General features: G+C 41.6%; 2 protein-coding genes across 4 annotated transcripts; one reads left to right on the forward strand and one right to left on the reverse strand.

Moving 5' to 3' along the window:
* Positions 1-61: 61 nt before the first annotated feature.
* Positions 62-14,278, forward strand: plekhm2 (pleckstrin homology domain containing, family M (with RUN domain) member 2). 3 transcript variants are annotated; one of them, XM_028993336.1, is made up of 20 exons: positions 62-522; positions 1,454-1,560; positions 1,892-2,001; positions 2,912-3,011; positions 3,397-3,484; positions 3,582-3,753; positions 4,213-4,272; positions 5,387-5,663; positions 6,379-7,158; positions 7,695-7,764; positions 7,937-8,027; positions 8,129-8,193; positions 8,745-8,833; positions 9,358-9,490; positions 10,191-10,387; positions 10,477-10,542; positions 10,721-10,880; positions 12,315-12,494; positions 12,634-12,750; positions 13,229-14,278. In XM_028993336.1, the coding sequence occupies exons 1-20, from the start codon at positions 463-465 to the stop codon at positions 13,364-13,366; spliced, it is 3,060 nt and encodes a 1,019-aa protein (XP_028849169.1). In that variant the 5' UTR covers positions 62-462; the 3' UTR covers positions 13,367-14,278. The 3 variants fall into 3 exon arrangements, with proteins under 3 accessions (XP_028849169.1, XP_028849168.1, XP_028849170.1); XM_028993335.1 differs by lacking the exon at positions 4,213-4,272 and having other exon boundaries at positions 5,321-5,663; XM_028993337.1 differs by lacking the exon at positions 4,213-4,272.
* Positions 14,279-15,363: 1,085 nt separating this feature from the next.
* On the reverse strand, positions 15,364-19,119 carry LOC114798641 (E3 ubiquitin/ISG15 ligase TRIM25-like). The gene is made up of 7 exons (XM_028994508.1): positions 18,746-19,119; positions 18,433-18,528; positions 17,870-18,103; positions 17,260-17,413; positions 16,566-16,619; positions 16,309-16,365; positions 15,364-16,214 (listed from the first exon to the last, which is right to left on the reverse strand). The coding sequence occupies exons 1-7, from the start codon at positions 19,028-19,030 to the stop codon at positions 15,673-15,675; spliced, it is 1,422 nt and encodes a 473-aa protein (XP_028850341.1). The 5' UTR covers positions 19,031-19,119; the 3' UTR covers positions 15,364-15,672.
* Between the last annotated feature and the right edge of the window lie 790 nt (positions 19,120-19,909).

Raw genomic sequence — 19,909 nt, forward strand, 5'->3', positions numbered from 1 at the left:
GCGTGAATCCGAATCCGTCAGAGCGTGGTGACGTCATGTCCGTCCTCTGTCACGAGTTTGTTGACAAATGCGGAGCAGGCGCCCAGTCGTTGGGGGAATAAGGGGGGGTCAGAGTCTCCAAATAAATAATAAATAAATAAAAAAAAAACTACTAACTGCTTCCCGAAGGTGGGTGCAGGTTGCTGGACAGGTTCCACTGCTGGGACCGTCCCCGTCCGGCCAGCATCTGAGGATCAAGCTGCTCGACAGCTGCAGTGGGGTGAACCCAGAGGCGAGCTCTGCGCATGGCGTCGGCACAGGACGAGCAAGGCGGCTCCTCCTAATACGCCGCGCAGCAGCGCCTACAAAAGGGCGAGGAGCGTTCGCGGGCCCGGCCTGGAGGGCGATGTGCTGGCGGGGCGGCGGACGGGGTTAGGCGAGCGACATCAGCTGACATCCGCCGGCCGCCAAGGAGACCCGGTCATGGAGCAGATCAAAGTCAAGGACCGAATTCTGGAAAATATTTCTCTCTCAGTAAAAAAGGCAAGTTATTCACCCCCTGGCGGCCGCGGTTTGCGCCAGTAGGATTTAATTTAGATTTTAAGTTGTTTAATCCATTCACAATCAGTAAGTCTGTAAAAAAAAAAAAAAAAAAAAAACCAACATATTTGGCTAACCCAGAAGCTTCGACCCGACACAATGCGGCGCACCTCCTGCAGTCCACATCCGTGCTCGTACATCACAGCCCCCGCAGGCTGGGTTATAAAGCCACAGTCTACATTCCTGTATTCCTGTACGGGGCACGTTTGGCTAATGACGCATCGAAGGAGACAAGACGCGCGTTGACAATAAGTAGTATTTTATTTGAGGGGGTGCAGCGTCGTCGCAGCAGGCAACAGTTGATCCCCAGGACCCCCGTACGTCCACGCAAGCTACATGCGGGCTGATGGTTATTGTCGCGCCTCCTTTTGTGTGTTCCTGCTCGCCTTGTCGGCCTGATCACATGACCGTGAACCGCGTGGAACTTGGTGTTCAGTCCGATCGTCTCCCGCACCCGAAACCAATAAAAACAAATGTACAGTTTTCATCTCGGTTTTCCTCCCGCGTTTCTGACATTTTCTGGCTGTTTGTGGTCTTTAATGTCAGAAGGAACGTGGCTGGGTGTTTGTGTGCAGGTTGAAGATGGAGAATTGTAAAGTCGACAAGGGGCGAGCAGGCAAAATGCAGTTCGCTGTGGGAATGTGGTGAAATATCACTGACTTCTTGTTGTGGTTGTAGCCCAGTGAGTTAGACATTCACCTGTGAACCATGTTCAAACCCCACTTGACCACCATTGTGTCCCTGAGCGAGACACTTAACCCTGAGTTTTTTTTCACTAGTATGGCTTTTGTGCTTCTCTGGGGAAAAAGTTCTAAGACTTTTTCAGCTTCTTCTTCCACACAGTTCATTTCCTTTTTCCATCTGATCCACATAGCTGCAGAGTTACTTTGCTGCCTGTGAGGACGAGACACCGGCCATCAGGAACCACGACCGGGTGCTGCAGCGGCTGTGTGAGCATCTGGACCACGCGCTGCTTTATGGGTAAGAACGCTGACCCAACTGCTTCGGGGTGAGCCAGAACCTGCTCCACTCATCATCCTCAGATACATATAGACTGATTTTACAGGAAATAACAGCTACTTTTTTATTATTGTTGTTAATATTTGAATGGTACTCCTGTATTTTGTGTATGTGACATTATAAACTGGAGACAGTGCCCTTTGTCGTTAAGGTGGATTGATCACTCTATTAATGATCTAAAATTCATCTGCCTGCAGCGTTCCGAATGCTGTGGTGCACGTGGCTTTTATAAAGTGTTCTTTAGTCACTTAGACACTTTGGTTGTGTGTGTGTGTGTGTGTTTTTTTTCCAGTCTGCAAGATATCTCTTCAGGGTATTGGGTCCTTGTCCTACACTTCACCCGTAGAGAGGCAATCAAGCAGATAGATGAGCTGCAGCACATCGCCACAAACCTTGGCCGCAGTAAGTGCTGCAGTGCTGCACACACACAGCTATGAACATGAACACACCTCTTCAGCTTCATGCTTTGTAAGGGACGCTTGCACGCATGTGCATGCAGGAACCAGGGCTCACATGAAAAGAGCTTGGAGAGGAGAACGGCAACGCTTCTTGGTGTCTTTCCTACATTTATTTCAGTGGCACCTTGGCAACCTTCTGATTACGGGTCCCACTGCCCCTCAATGGTGCATCCTTGACTAATTGTCATGTTTTAGGAATTCTTACGTAGATCGACTAGTTCATGAGAGCATTTTGAGCTGTTTGATTGTGAAATTTGAAAGTTGAGAAATAAGACATCTAAGCTAAAGTCTACAAACCAGGGAGCCTTTGCTGTGATGGCAGCATTTCACACTCTTGGTTTCTCTCAATCACATTAAGTTAGACAATGGGGATGGTTTCCAACAGACCTGAACATTTTCACTCATGTTAATGAGCATCTCAAGAAGTGGCTTTTGATGACGACAATAGTGAACAAAGCAGCCATGAAGGTAAAATGAGGCGACTCTGCTGCAAACAGTACTAAATATGTGTCCTGCATTGGATTCTTCAAAATGGCCTTCAACTCCTGTGTATGTTATTGGAAACCTGGTTAACTGAAAGTACAGTGTCATCTCCAGCCAGCAATGTTTCCTACATTATTATGCATTCATATTTTAAAATATTTTTATGCATTATTTTTTAACGCCCCGCCTCACTGTTTAATATTGATATAGAAATGGACTCTGACCTTGACCAAAGGAATGAATTTCTTCTATTGTACTTTGTCATGTCTTTCCCGGATTCTAAAAAAGAAATGTAGCGTCATGCTGAATGTTTACTTGTTTGGTTTCGCGTAAGAGCATTAAACGGGGATTGTTTTCTGGCTGCGGTGCAGGTCGTGCCTGGCTCTATCTGGCTCTTAGTGAAAGTTCATTAGAAAGCTACCTCCGCCTTTTCCAAGAGAACCAAGGGCTGCTTCAGAAATATTACTTCAAGTGAGTGACCTACTTTTTACTTTACATGTGTGACAAATATTTGGGTGTTTAATACCTTTAGTAATGATCTGAATTCATAATAAATAATCAGACAGGACCTACCTACTGTCTTGTTGATAGTTTAAGGTATAATGATTAATAGTAATCGCTAATTTTTAAAGCACGTTACCCCGGTCACATTAACAAAAAATTATATACGTTGTAAAGCCACTGGCAGGGAGGAGGAACAATCAAGCCATTTCACTGACTTGCTGTGTTTTAAGAACCAACGTGAAGTGAGGAAACAAGATTACTTAAAGACTTTTGCGTTGTTCTTTTACTTTGTGCCTCAAATATTAGGGGCTAATTTCTCATTATAATTTTTTTCTCCCCCCCCCCATCCCAGAAATGCTTTGGTTTGTAGCCATGACCACCTCACCCTTTTTCTCACACTGGTGTCGGGGCTGGAGTTCATTAGATTCGATCTGGAGCTGGTGTGTATCAGCGGTTGAATGTGCTTTTCTTTAACCCTTACTTTTATCATGCGTCCAGCATCAAAAGAAAACGTTCTTCCACCTTCCCTGGTTGCAGGATGTTCCATACCTGGATGTTGCCCCTTACATGCCAGAGTACTACAAACCGCAGAATGTTCTGGACTTTGAGGAAAGGCTGCCGAGTTCTGACAGCCTGTCTCTGCACTCGTTTATTTCTCTCACCTCCAACCTAGAGTGGGACGACAGCGCCATCGCTCCGTCAAGTGAAGGTGATCACCAACTCTTTTAATTTTACATAGCTCTTCCAGTTCTTCTGTTCTTGTTACTGATTCCTCGCACACATAAAAAAACATATTTCTAGTGTCATGTTTGACACTCGCCTCCAATAATCTTCTCAAATGTTGCTGTAGATCAACCACCTTCTAATGTGTAGGTAGCATCATGAATTGACCTACAGAATGTGAATTATGAGTTATGGTGGAGACACTAAACAGTATTTAACTCGCAGGAATTATTGAGGTACACCACTCAGAGCGACATCTGTATACATCAGAGCTTAGTCACCTCCCTGTTTTAGTGCCGTCCACTCCATTGGTCACACACTTCATATCTCATGTTAGTGTGCTCATCATTTCATCTTTTTTTTTTTTTTTTTTTTCCGTTCTTCCATGTTTGCTCACACTTCCTTCCTAATGTTGAGTTGTGTCCCTCCTTTTTTTTTTTTTTAGATTATGATTTTGGTGACATCTTCCCTGTGTTGCAGTCAGTGCCAAATGCAGACTGGGAAGGTGGGACATTGTCACTCCCTCTTTCGCCCCCGTCCCTATCCAATAACCCCGCCCACTCATTCCGCGATTAACCCCACCCCTCCGCTCATCCCACTCACTCACATGATGCCGCATATGTGCTCCAGTGCGGTTTTGATGAGAAGTGAATGCGTGCTGTAGCAGCTGTTCACTGATCTATTTAAAATTTGGTTTATTTTCAGAGTTTTTTTTTTTTCCATATAGGCAAACATTTGACTTTTGCAGCATTTTTTTTTTTTTTTTTTTAACCTGCCTGAATGTAAACAACACTGTTGCAGAATGGGCGGTTCCCTTTGAGTCGGGGTGGGATGTATATGATGTATGGCAGTGTTTCCCAGCCCTGGTCCTAGAGGAACGTCTGCCAGGAAGCTTTTGTTCCAACCCACATGACTTCAAAAACGACCACACTTATTATTATGGCCGTTGAGAAACACCTCAGCCTAATTAAGGCAGGGTTCGACTTTTTGTCAGAATGTTCCTCCAGGACCAATATTGGCAAACAAGAATTTATGATGTATAACTGATGTAACTGCAATGCTTGCAGAGGCTGCCGGGCTAACATGTTGTCTACATGTCTCACACACACACACACACACACACACACACACACACACACACACACACACACACACACACACACACACACACACACGCATGCAGAGACAACACCAGTTCTGTGGTGTCCCGGTCTGGGTTTTGCCAATTCTACACTGACCTCAGAATTTCAGAGCGAATAGGCAGTTGCATAACCGTGGCCTCTGCACTTTAATCTTTAGATGAATAAAATGAATTATTTATTCCCTGTAGGTTGCTGATGAGAAGCTGTAGTGTCCGGTAGAACCCAGGCCTGGCTTACTCTGTTCCTTAGACGTGCTTGTATTTGTTGGGCTGGTGTATGTTGAATGTTCCAGTAGGAAGTCTGTGTCCGTGTCTGTCTTTGTGCATTGCACGGCTGCACTTCTGTCATCGTATTTAAACCCTATTACTGCCCCTGTAACAGCTGTTTGTTGTGTGTCTGTATTTGTCCAAGCGTCCAAGAAGTGCAGATATCTCATATTCGAAAGCACAGTGTGTCAGAGTTTCTCTCGTCACTCAGAGGGTGATCTGACCGACCCGGTCAGCGCCCCCCGTTCCAGCGCATCAGACCCCCAGACGGTGGTTGGTGAAGCAGCAGCAGTGGTGGTGAGAGCATCCGGGGTTTCTGTGAGGACTGCTTCACTGTCTCACAGCCCCACTTTTCGCCACAACCCCTTTAACGAGGACTCAGACACAAACACCTCGGCCGACGTCACTCCCGTCCACACTGCGAGCTGGAACGACTGCACCACAGGGGATGATACGGAGAGCACTAGCACAGAGCTGGAGGTCATCCGGTAAGATTCTGCTCTGTGGATCTAAATTGCTTCAGTGAATGGTGCGTGTGCACTGCAGTGAGTTCAGTGTGAGCTCAGGACTGGGTCTGGCAGCCGTCACCATGATATATGTAAAGGATCTGGTGAGTGAGTGAGAATTATTAGTAATATTCATTTTGCCTCATTAGAACTGGCGTTTATTCTAGTGATTCACACAGCTGTCCCATATGACCTTAAAAGGAATTTATCAGAATCTCACTGAAGGCATCAAAACTATGAATGAACACATGTGGAGTTATGTACTTAACAAAAAAGGTGAAATAAGTGAAAACATGTTTTATATTCTAGTTTCTTTGCTCTGATTACTGCTTTGCACACTCTTGGCATTCTCTCGATGAGCTTCAAGAGGTCATCACCTGAAATGGTTTTCCAACAGTCTTGAAGGAGTTCCCAGAGGTGTTTAGCACTTGTTGGCCCCTTTGCCTTCACTCTGCGATTCATAGTTTCAATGCCTTCAGTGAAAATCTACCAATGTGAAAGAAAACACATTGAATGAGAAGGTGTGTCCAAACTTTTGGCCTGTACTGTATATTGGCACCCCTAAGACACCGCATACTTGCACTTGTACTTGTGCAATTACATCCTATTTCCAGTTGTGCAGTTGTAGAATGTGGCAGTATAGTATCATTTTGTGTTTGGATCTTGTTTATAATTTGATATGGTTTGTTTGCTTCAGAATGGCTCGAAGAAAAAAGTCAGCAAAGAAACGTCGTGAAAAGGCTCTGACTGACTTGGCGATCAACAGTCAGCTCACCTCCCATGCAGCACAGGGAGAGGCTGGGAGAATAGGGAAGGAGAATGGGGTGGATGCGGAGAACAGCAGTTGGAGCCCTGAGGAGACGCATGATGGGCCAGCAGCTGAAATGATGGGGAACAAAAAGCAGGAAAATGGGGATGAGGAAGATGCCCGGACTGTGTTGAGGCTGCCAGAGATGACGGACACATCCATGGACAGCGTGGGGCAGCCCTTACGGGATGTTATGGACCGTCTGAATGGAGCTTTGGACAGAGAAAGTTGGGAGAGGGAAGAGGAGGATGAAGAGGAGTGTGACATCAGTACGTCTGTTGCTCTACCTTCTCAGCAGCAGCCCTTTCGTGAGGATTCGGCAGGGGAGCCGCCTGACCCTGAATTCCAGCCCTGTTCTGCAAGTCCCGGCTTCCTGCAGAGCCCTCCAGCACCTACAGATTTCTACTGCTTTACCCCCCAGAGTCCGGAACCTGCTGCCACAGGTGGTGGCCACCATGACACTACAGGGCATTATCAGTCACCGTCTGTTCCTGGTGGCCATGAAGATCAGGGAGAGGGAGAGGCGGAGGCGGAACGGCCGTCTGGACAACTCTGCCTGAAGGAGGAGGAGGCAGAATGCCGGCCGGTGATGGAAAACGGGCCCTCCTTCAACGAAAGGGAGGCGGAGCCTCACAGTCCATCCGAGATGTCACATCCTGCAGAGTTCAAGTGAGCTTTCTCAGCTTAATTACTGAAACATGAACATGCAGAATCTTAAATATATTCATACATTTTATAATACTTTTCAGTGCTTTTCATTGATATATGAGGTTATATTACAGTGCATCTGGAAAGCACATAATTTTTCCTGAAAAAATGTTTTCATCATTATTCAACACCCCATAATCACAATGTGAAAAAAGTTTACTTGATGTTTTGCCAACTTTTGAGGTTTTTATTAAGAACTGGAAGCACATTTAAATAAGTGTTCACATTCACAGGAAAAATGTATTTAATCCATTTTAGAATAATGCTGTAACATAACAAAATGTGGAAAAAGTAAATACTTTCTGGTTGCACTGTATCTTCTTTTGACATTTACACCTCATAATTTTTACAAATACCAAGCACACCTAATTTTACATTTAAATGGACTCACTATGTGCTCTGATGAATAATGTTTGAATATGTTTTGTAGCACAGCTGCTGATTGAAATGTCATTTTGTTATGTAGTCATTTTATCTCTATGCGTACTGTGTCTCAGGGTGGACAACAATCATTTGCTTCTGCTCATGATCCATGTATTCAGAGAAAATGAAGAGCAACTTTTCAAGGTTAGAGCGCTTTCATCAGGCATTATTATGAACCTCCAGCCAGGTCACATGTAGTCTGAATGGAGTGCATGGTTGAATTTGTAAGAATGACTTATATTTTATTACATGTATTTCAATTCAATGTAAATCAATTTTCAGTTTAAGTGCAGTTGACACCTAACCGCAATTTCAGATGCTCCGAATGAGTACAGGTCACATGGAGGGAGACCTGCAACCCCTTTACCTGCTCCTGACTGACTGCTACGTCTACCTGTTGCGCAAAGGTAAAGTACTTGCCACAGGATTGTAGAGGACTCTGGTATCTGAGGATTCTAGCAGTATCTGATTTGCTAATGAGTGCATTTCCTTTTCTTCTCTCTGTCAGGGGCAGCAGAGAAACCCTACACTGTTGAAGAAGCCGTTTCATACAATGAGCTGGACTACGTCTCTGTGAGTTTCACACAAAGGCACTACGATGGACGCATACTGTGTTGGCCACAAGAGTAGATGATTTTCAATAGTAATTAAAACTCATTACAAAGTATCATATTTCTTTTGCAAGGTAACACTTTTTTAATATTTATTTTGAGGAAAAATAAATTCAGGCCTGTGCAGAAGTTTATATAGACAGTCATGCTCTCATCTGCAGCCCCAACCTGGATGATGTTAACTACAGAGTCATATGGTGGCACATCAAAGTATGATCAGAGAAGGGGTGCGATATATCAGCAATTCAGCAGAGAATATTTATTTGGAGACCAGATATGAAATGAGCATGGCGAGACAACCCAGTTTTAGAAGATGCCCAGTGGCACACAGCCCGTTTAGTGACTCTTTCATATTTTGTGTAAGAAATACATTTATTGTTAGTGGTTTTGCCAAAGTTCAGTGTTTTCTGTAAGTGATAATAGCATTTTACTGCAGGTCAAAGATTTTCAAGAATTCCATTCATTTTCTGCTGAAGAACCTATTTTTATAAATTGCATCCTTGTTTTTTTCAGGTGGGGCTGGACCAACAGACTGTCACTCTGGTCTGCACCAACAGAAGGAGGCAGTTTCTTCTGGACACAGCAGATTCCAGCCTCACTGAGTAAATATGATCTAATTTTCTATTTTCTCTCACTCATTTCACAAAATGAGTGGAACACTGTTAGAATATGTTGGTGAATTTAGATCTAATTATAACTAGCGATGTTCAAGCATCTTTTCTGGTCATCAGATTAGTGTGTTCACACTCCTAGTGCACGTGCCATATACATATACAGGTTGGTCCTTAGTGAACCAAATGATGGTTCTTGCAAGTCACTAATGCAAGTTACTATGGGTAAGAGCATCTGCTAATTGTACATCTATATGGCCACTTGAGCACTGGCATGTGTTAATGGTGATTTAACAGATGGATAGAGGAACATATTTTTTGAGGTCAGTCAAATGAAGCCTTAGAAGTGAAGCCTTTCCCAACACTGGTATGCAATAAGAATAATTTAGAGTTTTGATTTATAGATTTTTAAGTCAGCATGGCCTAATGACCTTCTAACAGCTCCACTGTAACTGTGATAGTGTGTAAGCGAGCTCAGTCATAAAACCAAACCTCTCTGTTCCTGCCTGTCTCAGCTGGTTTCTGGCTATTTTGAAATCAGCCATGGTAAATGGTTGTCGGGAGCCTCCATACCCCTCTGTCCTGACAGATGCCACCATGGAGAAGCTGGCTCTCACCAAGTTTGTGTGTCAGGAGAGTCACTGTGAGGTAGGTAGTTCATCTGGATTCACTTTATCAGCATGGAAGGATGTCTATGCATATGAAATCATATTCTCTAGTCACATTTTTTTGTTGACCAGTTGATTACTGGTAGTAGGTTGAAATTAGACAAAATAATCATCTAATCCTTTTTTTGCAATCAATAACATATTCACACAATATGACACAATTTTTTTTCTCCAAATGAGCTATAGTCCTTGACCGTTACCGTTTAGGTTTTTGAAAAATAATGTAGATACTTAAAAAATAAAGAAATCACATAGAAGTTCAGAATTTACTTCAGACTTGTATGTATTCAGAAAGTGTTCTGAATACATGACCTATTTGTGTACTGTACCGTAATATGGAATTTATGGAAATGTAGTAAGTCTTCAGGGATCGCTACTTATTTTGCCTAATCCTGGTTATTTATATAACATATTTATGACTTGTTAAATGTTAATATCTGAAAGACATTTATAAATTATTACTAATCAACTTTGCAATATTTAAGTAGACAGAACCCAGCATTTCACTCAAGTTTGCGGAATTTTATTTGACAGGATTTTAATGTTGCCAGGTTTAGGATACTCTTTCCGCATTTTTCTACAAATTGCCCCTCTACAGTTGTGTCTATCCTACTTTGCCGAATTAAAAAAAAAAAAACTCTGGTGTGAATACAGCATCTGTGCTGATGACTGACCTGCAGGTCTCTGAAGTCAGCATCAACCTGTACTCACTTGTACACTGGGAGGATCCTATGGACGTAAACGTTTGCTCTCTGAGCGCTCCAATTGGCCTTGGAGAAACCAGCAGTGGCAGCAGCAAGGAGGGTCATCTGCTGTATCGCGCGGGAACAACTTACCTGGGGAAAGAGCTGTGGAAAAGCTGCTACCTGCTGCTCAGGTATGGATTGGTCTTGGACATTCACCACAAATCCCTTTTCTAAAACTGTGAGTTAAATAAATTGATGCTGATGCCCTTCATCTGTGCAGTAATGGGATCCTGTACCAGTATGCTGAGAGGACTGATTTGAAACCGCTCGTCTCCATCACCATGGGGTAATGACTTTCCTTTCTCTGTCAGAAAATAAATTCACAATTAATTTGAATTTATAATTCAGCTCAATATGTTTCGCAAATGATTTATATATTTCATATGTTTAATTTAATTCTATAAACTGATCATAGTGTTCTTATCAGTGATTGTGAAGCCGGCTGTTTCTCTGCACATTTTTAGGGGTGAACACTGTGGAGGCTGCCGGCGTTCCAACAGTACAGAACGTCCCCATGCGTTTCACGTGATCCTGAATGAGCGTCCACCTCTGGAGCTGAGTGCCGAAAATGAGCAGGAGATGGCCGACTGGATGCAGCTGCTCTGCCAGTCCGTCTCTAAAGGGGTTAGTGGTTTTAAACACCAAGAACTTCTGCAGTTGAGCAGGCAAAACACGGTTTCAGGGATGTTTAAAACTCTTAAATGACTTGAAGATTTGGCATAACTGAAAGATGCAACACAACAAGGTGCCGGAAATAAAATGATGTAAAATGAGGCGGTTATCGACCGCCTCGCACCTCCAAGGTTTTGAGGTGGAATCTGAACTTTGTGTGTTGCACAGTTGCCATGTTGGAGTGGGGTTCTCCGGTTTCTACCCTCCATCCAAAGGAATGCTCACTATGAGATTTGGCTAGTCTGAATTGTCTGAGTGTGTGTGTGTGTGTGTGTGTGTGCCCCCCCGAGTGGTGGTTTGGCACAGCCTCATGGATGAGTCTCCACCCTGTGTCCCAGGATTTAGAAACACTGCTGTGCACATATAGCTGTTTTTGGCATCCTGTCTTACTGTTAATCTAGTCTTTGCGTCAAGCTGTCATTTTAGTTTTTATTAGACATGTCCATACTCCTTTTTATTTTAGTCAAGCTTCAGTAGACAAATTATCAGTAGTCAGAATTATCCATGAATTATCTAGTTTTAGTCAAGGAAATAGTATTTTACATGGTTTATAAATAACAAAATAAAGAACTTAAAATAAAGGTCTTAAAAATACTGTAGACCCAATAAATCAAATCAAACAAACCTTCAGTCTGTCAGTAATCCTTAAACCTTCAGCAACCCTGATTTTAGTCTGTATTTTCTTTAGTAAAACCCATTTCACAGTTAAAATGAGCTTATCTTATATGTATATTGTTGTTACCTTATAGACTCTATAATACTCTACATCCATTCTAGTTGCTGCATTTCTCCCCGTGTTTTTCCACCACACGTTCTGTTTTCTGTTCCACTTTATTGAACAGAAAGTGTGTCCAAAGAGTCACTTCGCCTTTTCCTCCCAGTTATCTGCTAACCCACCACCATATATCCATGACCCTCAACAAGCATTCTGAAATCTAAATAATGCCTGAACAGGAAATGAGGTAGTGACTGGATGGAAAACATAAATGCTGCATAATAATTCCGCGATTAAATGAGAGGAAATAATGTCGTCTCATTTAGTACTGTTTGTACTAGTCAACAATATTACATGTATTTTATTATAATTATCCTCACTTGACCAGCATTTACGTCTTGCCTCGTTTTCATCATGTCATAAAGGTTTGTAGAATAAAGCATTTAGTTAAAAATTTTAACACTACCTGCACACTGCCCTTATGCCATTACGGTACTAATCAATAGATTTCTTTATTAAATGACTAAATTAACATACATAACAGTTATGTCTCATTGTCTAAAACTTACATTCTTTTAAAATTGTATACATTTTCTGATTTAGTTTGAGATACAAACCATTAATAAAAATGCTGTTTTAACAACACTGACTAGCCTTTTTCTGTGTTGTAGGTGGTCCCTCATGGCATGGCACCCACTCAGTGTATCTCATGCTGCCTTGTTGTGACAAACAAGAAATTACTGACATGCCACCAAGACTGCCAGACCAGTTTCTTCCGGTCACTGGGTGGGGCAGAGCTGCGTGATGTTACCGCCGTGTGCCTGGAAGAGGACAGGGAGTACTGTATGATTGTGAGTTGCCCCGCCTCCCCCCGGTTTTCTCATTCAACTTTGCAATGCTGGCCAGTTTCTTTGCTCTGAGTAAAACATACTAACAAAGCAAAATTCCCACTCAGAGCTCAAGAATGACATCAGTGTTCTGCCTCTGTAGGAGTTTTCCACTGACAGAGATCGTCTCCTCCCTCCCTGGGTCCTCTACTTTAGTGGCTGCGAGGAGAGAAATCGCATGCTTGTGGCATTGGAGAGTGCTTGGAAAAACATCTATCAGGTGAGGCAGAAGTGTCACCATCATCTGAATAGAAAGTCAGAAGCAGTGCATGGTTTAGATGAACACTCAACAAGAAACATGGTTTTAATTGATTAAATACTTTATCTATTACTGGATATCTGACCCATATAGATGATAAAGAGGTAATAAAGAATTGTGGTAATTCTGAGCTTTCAAGGATTTCTTTGTGCTTTTTGGGGTCAGAATAATTGACATCATGGAAATGAATGCCCATTTTGAGTCTTTGTAAACTTCTAACCACACATTTAAATGATTTCTAGCCAATTCATGTGTGGTTCCTGTAAGGAAGCATTTTCTCTGTGACTCATATATGTATTTCAGGAACACATTCAGGGTAGTATTTTTCCTGGTAAAATGAGCAGACAAAATGAAATAAGAAACATATCATCTATGGAATGTTAATTGAGGGAATAATGTTAATGGATAATTTATTTTCACACTCTGTCCCATGATGCAGGTGTGCTTGCCTCGCAAGTGTGTGCTGGACCCGTCCTTGCAGAAGCGCTGTGGGGAGGCGCTGGCACTGATACAGAGCGCCTGGCAGCGAAGCGACAGCATCCACCGCGGACGATCGCAGAGAGAACCGTGGTGCTGAGGGACGGACGTGCACCGCTGGCCTGAGCGCTGCCTCGTGAGCACGTTCCCAAACTGTGACCAGGTTCCCTCGTCCTGTCTGGCAATGCTGGGACAAGAAGAAGGAAGAAGTACTCTCTGAATTTGCACAAATTTGAATGGTCACCTGTGAACCAGTGCTCCTATGTACATTATTCATGAAGAAAAGATGTCAGCTTGCTTTTCTTTGTCATCGGTATATATATTTGCAGATGAAGGCAAGCTGTCTGACATGTACGTTGATACTAGTAGCTTTGGTATTAGCTACTAGTAACTTGATCCCTAATCAGTAATGGTACCTGAGATAGGCAGAGAACGTATAGATGACATTTGAGCAGAGAGGAGGCGTTGGTGTAGTGTTTACTGAGTGGGTACTGATGCCGGTTGTTCCTTATTTACCCCACGGTCGTTCCTCTCTCATTCTCTCTCTCTTTCTAGTTCTCTGTCTTCGTTAGTCTGTATTATCCCGAAGGACAATGCGCTGTGTTTCGAAATGTTGGTAGAGTTATACGAACATGTTTTTACCATTATCATTTTTTTGTCAGATGCTGGCTACATGGGAAGTGTGCCGGAGTTGTTGGTGGACCTCACCACTCTGTAAACGGGGCGGGTGTTATTAAGAATGATATGCAGTGTGTTTAACCGTTTACAGTGCTCTTGGTTTGAAGATTTGGTGTTTTTAATAGCAGCACTAACAAGGCTAACACAGAGTATTGACAGACGGGTCACTTATGAAGTCTGACATGAACACAATAAGAATGAAGAAAATATGACTGTTCCCTGTTGCATTAAGCGTTTGTAATGGTGAAACTCAGGACTGCAGAGTCAAACCTGTTTGTCCTGCCTGTGTTCAAATGCCAGGTGGTTTTCCTTAAAAAAAAAAAAAGAAAGTAAAGTAACTTCCACCATATTTGCATGCTGAGGGGCAGGAAGTCTGCATTCACGTTAACTCTGAACTCTGCATGGGCACAGATGTTTCTCAGTCGATCGGCGTGCACCGACTGCTGCTTTAGTAAAGCCACCACTGTGGAGTTTAAGTGCAATAATGAACTAGTGTGTGCCTGCTTTGCTCATAACCACTCCATTCCTTTTATGGCCTCTGGGGGTTACTTATGAACACACGGAAAAATTAACCACAGCCTCCTTAATGAGTATATTTTACATGGTAATCATTTAATCAAACTTCTGCAAGTGGCCAATTTCTTCAAATTGCAATGAAGCCTTTGCGCACAGGTTTCATTTCCTGTGAAAGTAATGGCCTCAGCACCCGAGCGTGGGTTAGGGTCTAACCTGTCTGACTGATGCCTTACAGTCTTGAACTGATGATTTCGGCTGTAGAATGTCGATGCCGTTTCCTTCATTACTGCACTCCCGAGACGCTCTGCGGTCTTCAGCACACTGTAGCGCTGTCGGACTTTTGATTCTGAATTCCCACTACGTTGAATAGTAATATTATGATTTAACTCTGTCTCCAGTATTTAATGTCCACATTCGTTTTATCTTTATTTAACATTTTAATTTGTTTGAAAATGGTCCTGGTTCTTAGGTATAACTGTAATGTTTATCACAGGAAAGAGGAAGTATGTGTGAGATGCCAATATAGAGAGAATCTGATTTAACCAGCAAGAACAAATCTCAGGACTTTTTTTTTTTTTTTTTTTTCCTCCCCCTTCTTCTTCCTAGTTACTGTTGCTGGCCAATGATTGATAACATCTAATTAATTACAGGAAGGAAGTCATTTTATTGCCTATTTTTGTTTTATATTTAGCTGCTCCTGTCATGGTTCTAACACTTGAATTTGCATGTTTTTTTTTATAGATATATACTTTGTTCATATATAAATGAATGTAAATAGAAATTACCCTTTTTCTAAACTGTACAACATGGAAATAAAGGAATCCGAATATCATGTTCTCATGTTTTTGTTTCATCAATACTTTTTATTACTGTTTGCAGTGTAATGCTATCATAGACCTCAGTGAACATTATTATGCACATTGAACATATAAACATACATATATAATAGACAAAAAACACTGTTGCACAGTATGGGAAAAAATTATATTTTTGAGCGAAGAGTAATAAGACTGCTGGATGGAAGAGTTGAGTATTGCAATACATATACATGCAGTGCAATCATAATTTTTTTTCAATTATGTTTTTGAAATGGAAAATAATAAATATAACAAATGATATACTATATGGATGGATACATATTACCATATGTATGGTAATTTCAATTTACTTTAGCAACAGCAAGGAAATAAATCAGTAGTTGTTTTCTTATTCTCACTTCATCGCCAATGAATAAATTTTAATAGATGATTGCTTTTCAACTCCAAATGCTGGATAGAGAATATCTCTGAATTTGTGCGAGTTGTAGGTGTGGAGTGGAATGAGGGTCTCAGTTACGCTGTAGAATGTCAGGGTTCCCAATGTCTGGTTCAGAAACACTCCGAGCCTCGGCGACAAGGCATCAATGTCGATGTAGGTCGGGATGTTGTCATGCCAGGTTGTGTAGCAACCTTCACTGTAGCGCAGGTTCCAGGATGCGTTGCTGCGTCCCAGTCCGCATTCCAAACCTCGGCCCTTCCGACCGATGCTCTCCAACGTTACTCCCACGGACACGTTCTTCCCAGTCCACTCTACCTCCCAGTAGCTCTGACAAGCTGCCAGACCTTCCTGACAGATCACCTGCTCCCAACAATCAAAGGTCTTGGGTGTGGCTTTTCTTCTCTGCCGCTGTGGGACATATGTTGCCTTTTTATTGTCTTTACTAATGTGCAGGTTGTGGTGGGCTGTGCTGGGGTCCAGTGTCAGGGGGCAGGCATCTGTAAAAAGGAAGGATGCAAATGTTTTTTGCAAATGTTAAAAATACCTTTTTTTTGTCCTTTTAGCATCTGAAGTGGCACGTGGCCAACTCACGCTGTAGAAACCCTCCTCGTGTCATGCATGTGACTGCAAATGACTGCGGCCTTGGTACTGTAAGAATAAAGAGTGGTGTATGTTTAAGACCTCATGAGGTCTAGAAGAAGCCATCATTTTGATGGTGCGTACTCACTGTATGCTTCATTTTTGTGTGTAAAATTCTTAAAGTTCATTTACATAAATGCTACAACATTAGTGAGCACTCCCCACTCTCCCATACATAAAAACCAGGCTCTAATCATGTAGACATCTACCTGCTTTACGCCGTGGCTTCACCACAGGAGATTGTAAAAGCTGTACATATTTAACTGCAAAATACATGAAAAAAACTACATGTTACATACTATATTGATAAATTCATATTATATAAATACAATAAATATATTTAATACAGCATTATTCATTCTATATTGAATTATTATTTTACTAATAATTGAAATTAATTAATTAAAAGTTATCATTGAAATATTTAACAATTTCAAAAATGGATTTAATCATCGCATCAGGAATTTCTTTCATTTGTCAATCTAACCCATCAAGGCAAGTGGGCGGGACTAATGCTGTTCTAGCCTGTGTACTTTTCAATCATGGGTGCTACCATTCAAGACAAAAAAGTGACTACATAACTACCTCAGTAAATTTCTATGTTTACCCACTTCATATTCAGCATCTTCTATTTTAGTGTAGTCTGCTAATCCTACGATGTCTCTTACCAGAATCACTGATGAATGGCTTTACTACCTATGGCAATTAGTGTTCCCAAAATAAATAAATTGTGAAATATTTCAAGATGACGCACTTAATTTCCTGTTTTCATAATTTGTCATGTTGAATGATTCTTTAATTTCTCATTTTGTATTTATCTTTTTTCCCACATATAGCACTCCAAAATATCATACATTATACATAATAATATGTAGTAATATTAAAATATTGATACATTTGCACCTTTCTTCTGAATGCACTCTAAGTAATTGTCACATATGTCAACTATGAGGTTCTTCAGATCAGTCATGTCTGTCCTCATGGACTCAAAAGAGTGGTTGTCACTGATGGCAAGCAGTGGTCCTTGCTCTGGCTGACTGCTGATGCGCTGCCATCTCTAATGAGAGAGAAGTGAAAAGAAAGAACAGACAAAGATGTAGCACTCCTGCATGGTAGAATGTTCTTTTTGTCTTTCACACCTACAGTGGAGTAAATAATTATTTGACATAATTATTTTGTTAGAGGGTTCACTCAATAAAATGTAAATCAGTTTCTATCTTTTATTTAAAGTTATTTTTTCATTTTTCCTTTTGATGTGCCATCTGTCACTGTTAAAATAAACCTACCATTAAAATGATACTGTTCTGAGACTTTTCATTTCTTCGTCATTGGACAAACTTACAAAATCAGCAAGGGGTCAAATAATTATTTCCTCCACTGTATAGGTGTTCTTCTCAAGAGTCAGGGTTCAAATGATTTTTTGTGAACATCACTTGAAGTGAATAATGAGACTAAAACAGATCTTGAGAATTACTCCATGCTCCCTAGTATAATCTGAGGCTCTCGTGCTTACCTGTAGTAGCAGCGCCATGTTCTGCTCCGTGGCAAGCGTGTCCAGCTCAGCGCATCTCTCCCGCAGCGTGCTGACCTCCTCTGAAATACGCCTCTGCTCACTCACTGCCTGAGTCAAAAGGTTCTTTTCCCTCTCTGTGATTTCCACCTTCACCACCTCCTTTTTTGTCTCAATAGTGGTGATGAGCTCGGTGAAGACCTTCTCGCTTTCCTCCACCATCGCTTTTGCAGATTCCTGGAATTAGAGCAGTGATGGCTGATCCTGGGGTAGATACACTAATGCAGCTAAATATTGACATTGTTTGTCACTATTGCCTGCTGAAAAAATGTAGAAAAAGAACTGGCCTGTTTACTATTAATGTATACCAATTCCCATTGGGGTCTTAAGGCTTTATAATAGTAAGGTAATTATAACCTGTCTTGAAGAAAGATAAATGTGTTGCTTGGAGGCGGTGGCAGTGCTTGTGAGCAAAAATACAGTCTAAAATGTTGGACACTGTGTGGCTAAGAAACAGAACCCTTTTACATATATCACATTTAGGGAAATAAAATGTCTCCACTCACTTCAACTGTCTGTTTAACAGCTCTCAGCTTCTCCAGATCATCTTCTCTGTCTTTAATCCTATTTTCCAGACTCAATTTTCTTTCCTCTATCGCAAGCTGTGTTCATGACAAATGCAAATATCATCAACAAAACAACAGCTTTAATAAATAAATATATAAATTGGTTACAAAAGCACCAGTTTAAGTAGCAACCTCAACCAGTTTTAACCATTTGATTTCATTTAATTGAATTTGTTGGTTGACTTTGTTGTCTTCCGAGTGATTTACCCGCTAGGCTTCCACCACCAAGCCAAATGTGCTTATCTTTACGTACCTTTATTCTGAGCCGTTCACTGTTGACTGAATCGTTAATCCGTGCATCAGTGAACTTTTTCACCATGCCAGCTAACATTGTGTTCTTACAGAGACTTGGTCGTCGGGTGAGGCTCCTCTGGCACTGTGGGCAGCTGTATATTCCAGAGTCTGCCTCCGTGTCCCAGAAGTCCGAGATGCACGTCATGCAGATGTTGTGTCCACATGGCAGAGTTGTTGGATCGAACAGATACCTCAGACACAGCGGACATTTGATCATGTCCTCTGTCCAATTGTCCCTTGACATGTTCACTAGCGTGCTGAACGGGCTGTTACTGAAGAGCTCGGCTTTGTCAGTAAGCTGCTTTCAGTCTGACGTTAGGGTAAATGTGTGTGAGCTGTGAATTCCAGCATCAAATATTTCTGGGAACGTGGAAACATTGGTTCCAGTATTTTTGGTTCAGTTTTCCGGGTTAAATAGTTCTAAATAGCTTTGCTGTGTCGTGACTGAAGAGTTTCTGTTTGGTTACAAGTCCTGTTCTTCCAGTTTTACTTACGATCTCTCTCTCTTTCACTTGCTCTCTACAGTATCTATATCCAGAAGTACTGAAAAAATGTAATGAAGTATCTTTACTTTGCTTAAATTCTACTCAAGTATCCATCTAAAAATCCATTTAAAAGTAAAAAAAATACTTGATTTAGAATTTACTTTGGGTAAAGGTTACGCAGTTACTTTCAATTACTTGTAATAAATGTAATAAAAAAAGGACTAGTCATAATTCCAATCCAGCACTAGTAGTTTAAATCAACTGTTTGGCAGTAGAGTGTACAAACTATGTTCAGACCACAACGTAAAAGGTCCAATGGTTTAAAGGTCCTTTTATATTGGTCTTAGTGATCTCCTAATACTATATCTGAAGTATGAAAAGCTGAAATTCAGCTTTGATGCAGCATTACAGCCACTTTACAGTCCCAGAAGGAGATTTGCCCAGGATGCGCCGTTTCGGAGTGTGTGATTTAAATGCTAATGAGGAGGAGAGCGGCCTATAGAAGTTGAGCAGGCATTCGCGGAAATGACGTCATCAACACCATTGACCAACTGCAATGTTTGGTGAAGAGAAAAAGTCTTGTCTGCAGTTTTACAGTAAAAATAAAATCAAGCCACTGTTTTTTTAGAGGCTTGCAT

Source organism: Denticeps clupeoides, chromosome 10 (assembly GCF_900700375.1).
Source record: "Denticeps clupeoides chromosome 10, fDenClu1.1, whole genome shotgun sequence".
NCBI lineage: Eukaryota > Metazoa > Chordata > Actinopteri > Clupeiformes > Denticipitidae > Denticeps > Denticeps clupeoides.

Coding starts and splice junctions, on each gene's coding strand:
- plekhm2 (XM_028993335.1), top strand. CDS start 463: ATGGAGCAGATCAAAGTCAAGGACCGAATTCTGGAAAATATTTCTCTC. Junction 3,485..3,581: donor TTAGATTCGATCTGGAGCTG/GTGTGTATCAGC, acceptor CCCTGGTTGCAG/GATGTTCCATACCTGGATGT. Junction 7,159..7,694: donor TCACATCCTGCAGAGTTCAA/GTGAGCTTTCTC, acceptor ACTGTGTCTCAG/GGTGGACAACAATCATTTGC.
- LOC114798641 (XM_028994508.1), bottom strand. CDS start 19,030: ATGTCAAGGGACAATTGGACAGAGGACATGATCAAATGTCCGCTGTGT. Junction 16,620..17,259: donor AGAGTGCATTCAGAAGAAAG/GTGCAAATGTAT, acceptor TGTATTTTGCAG/TTAAATATGTACAGCTTTTA. Junction 16,366..16,565: donor GAAGCCACGGCGTAAAGCAG/GTAGATGTCTAC, acceptor TTATTCTTACAG/TACCAAGGCCGCAGTCATTT.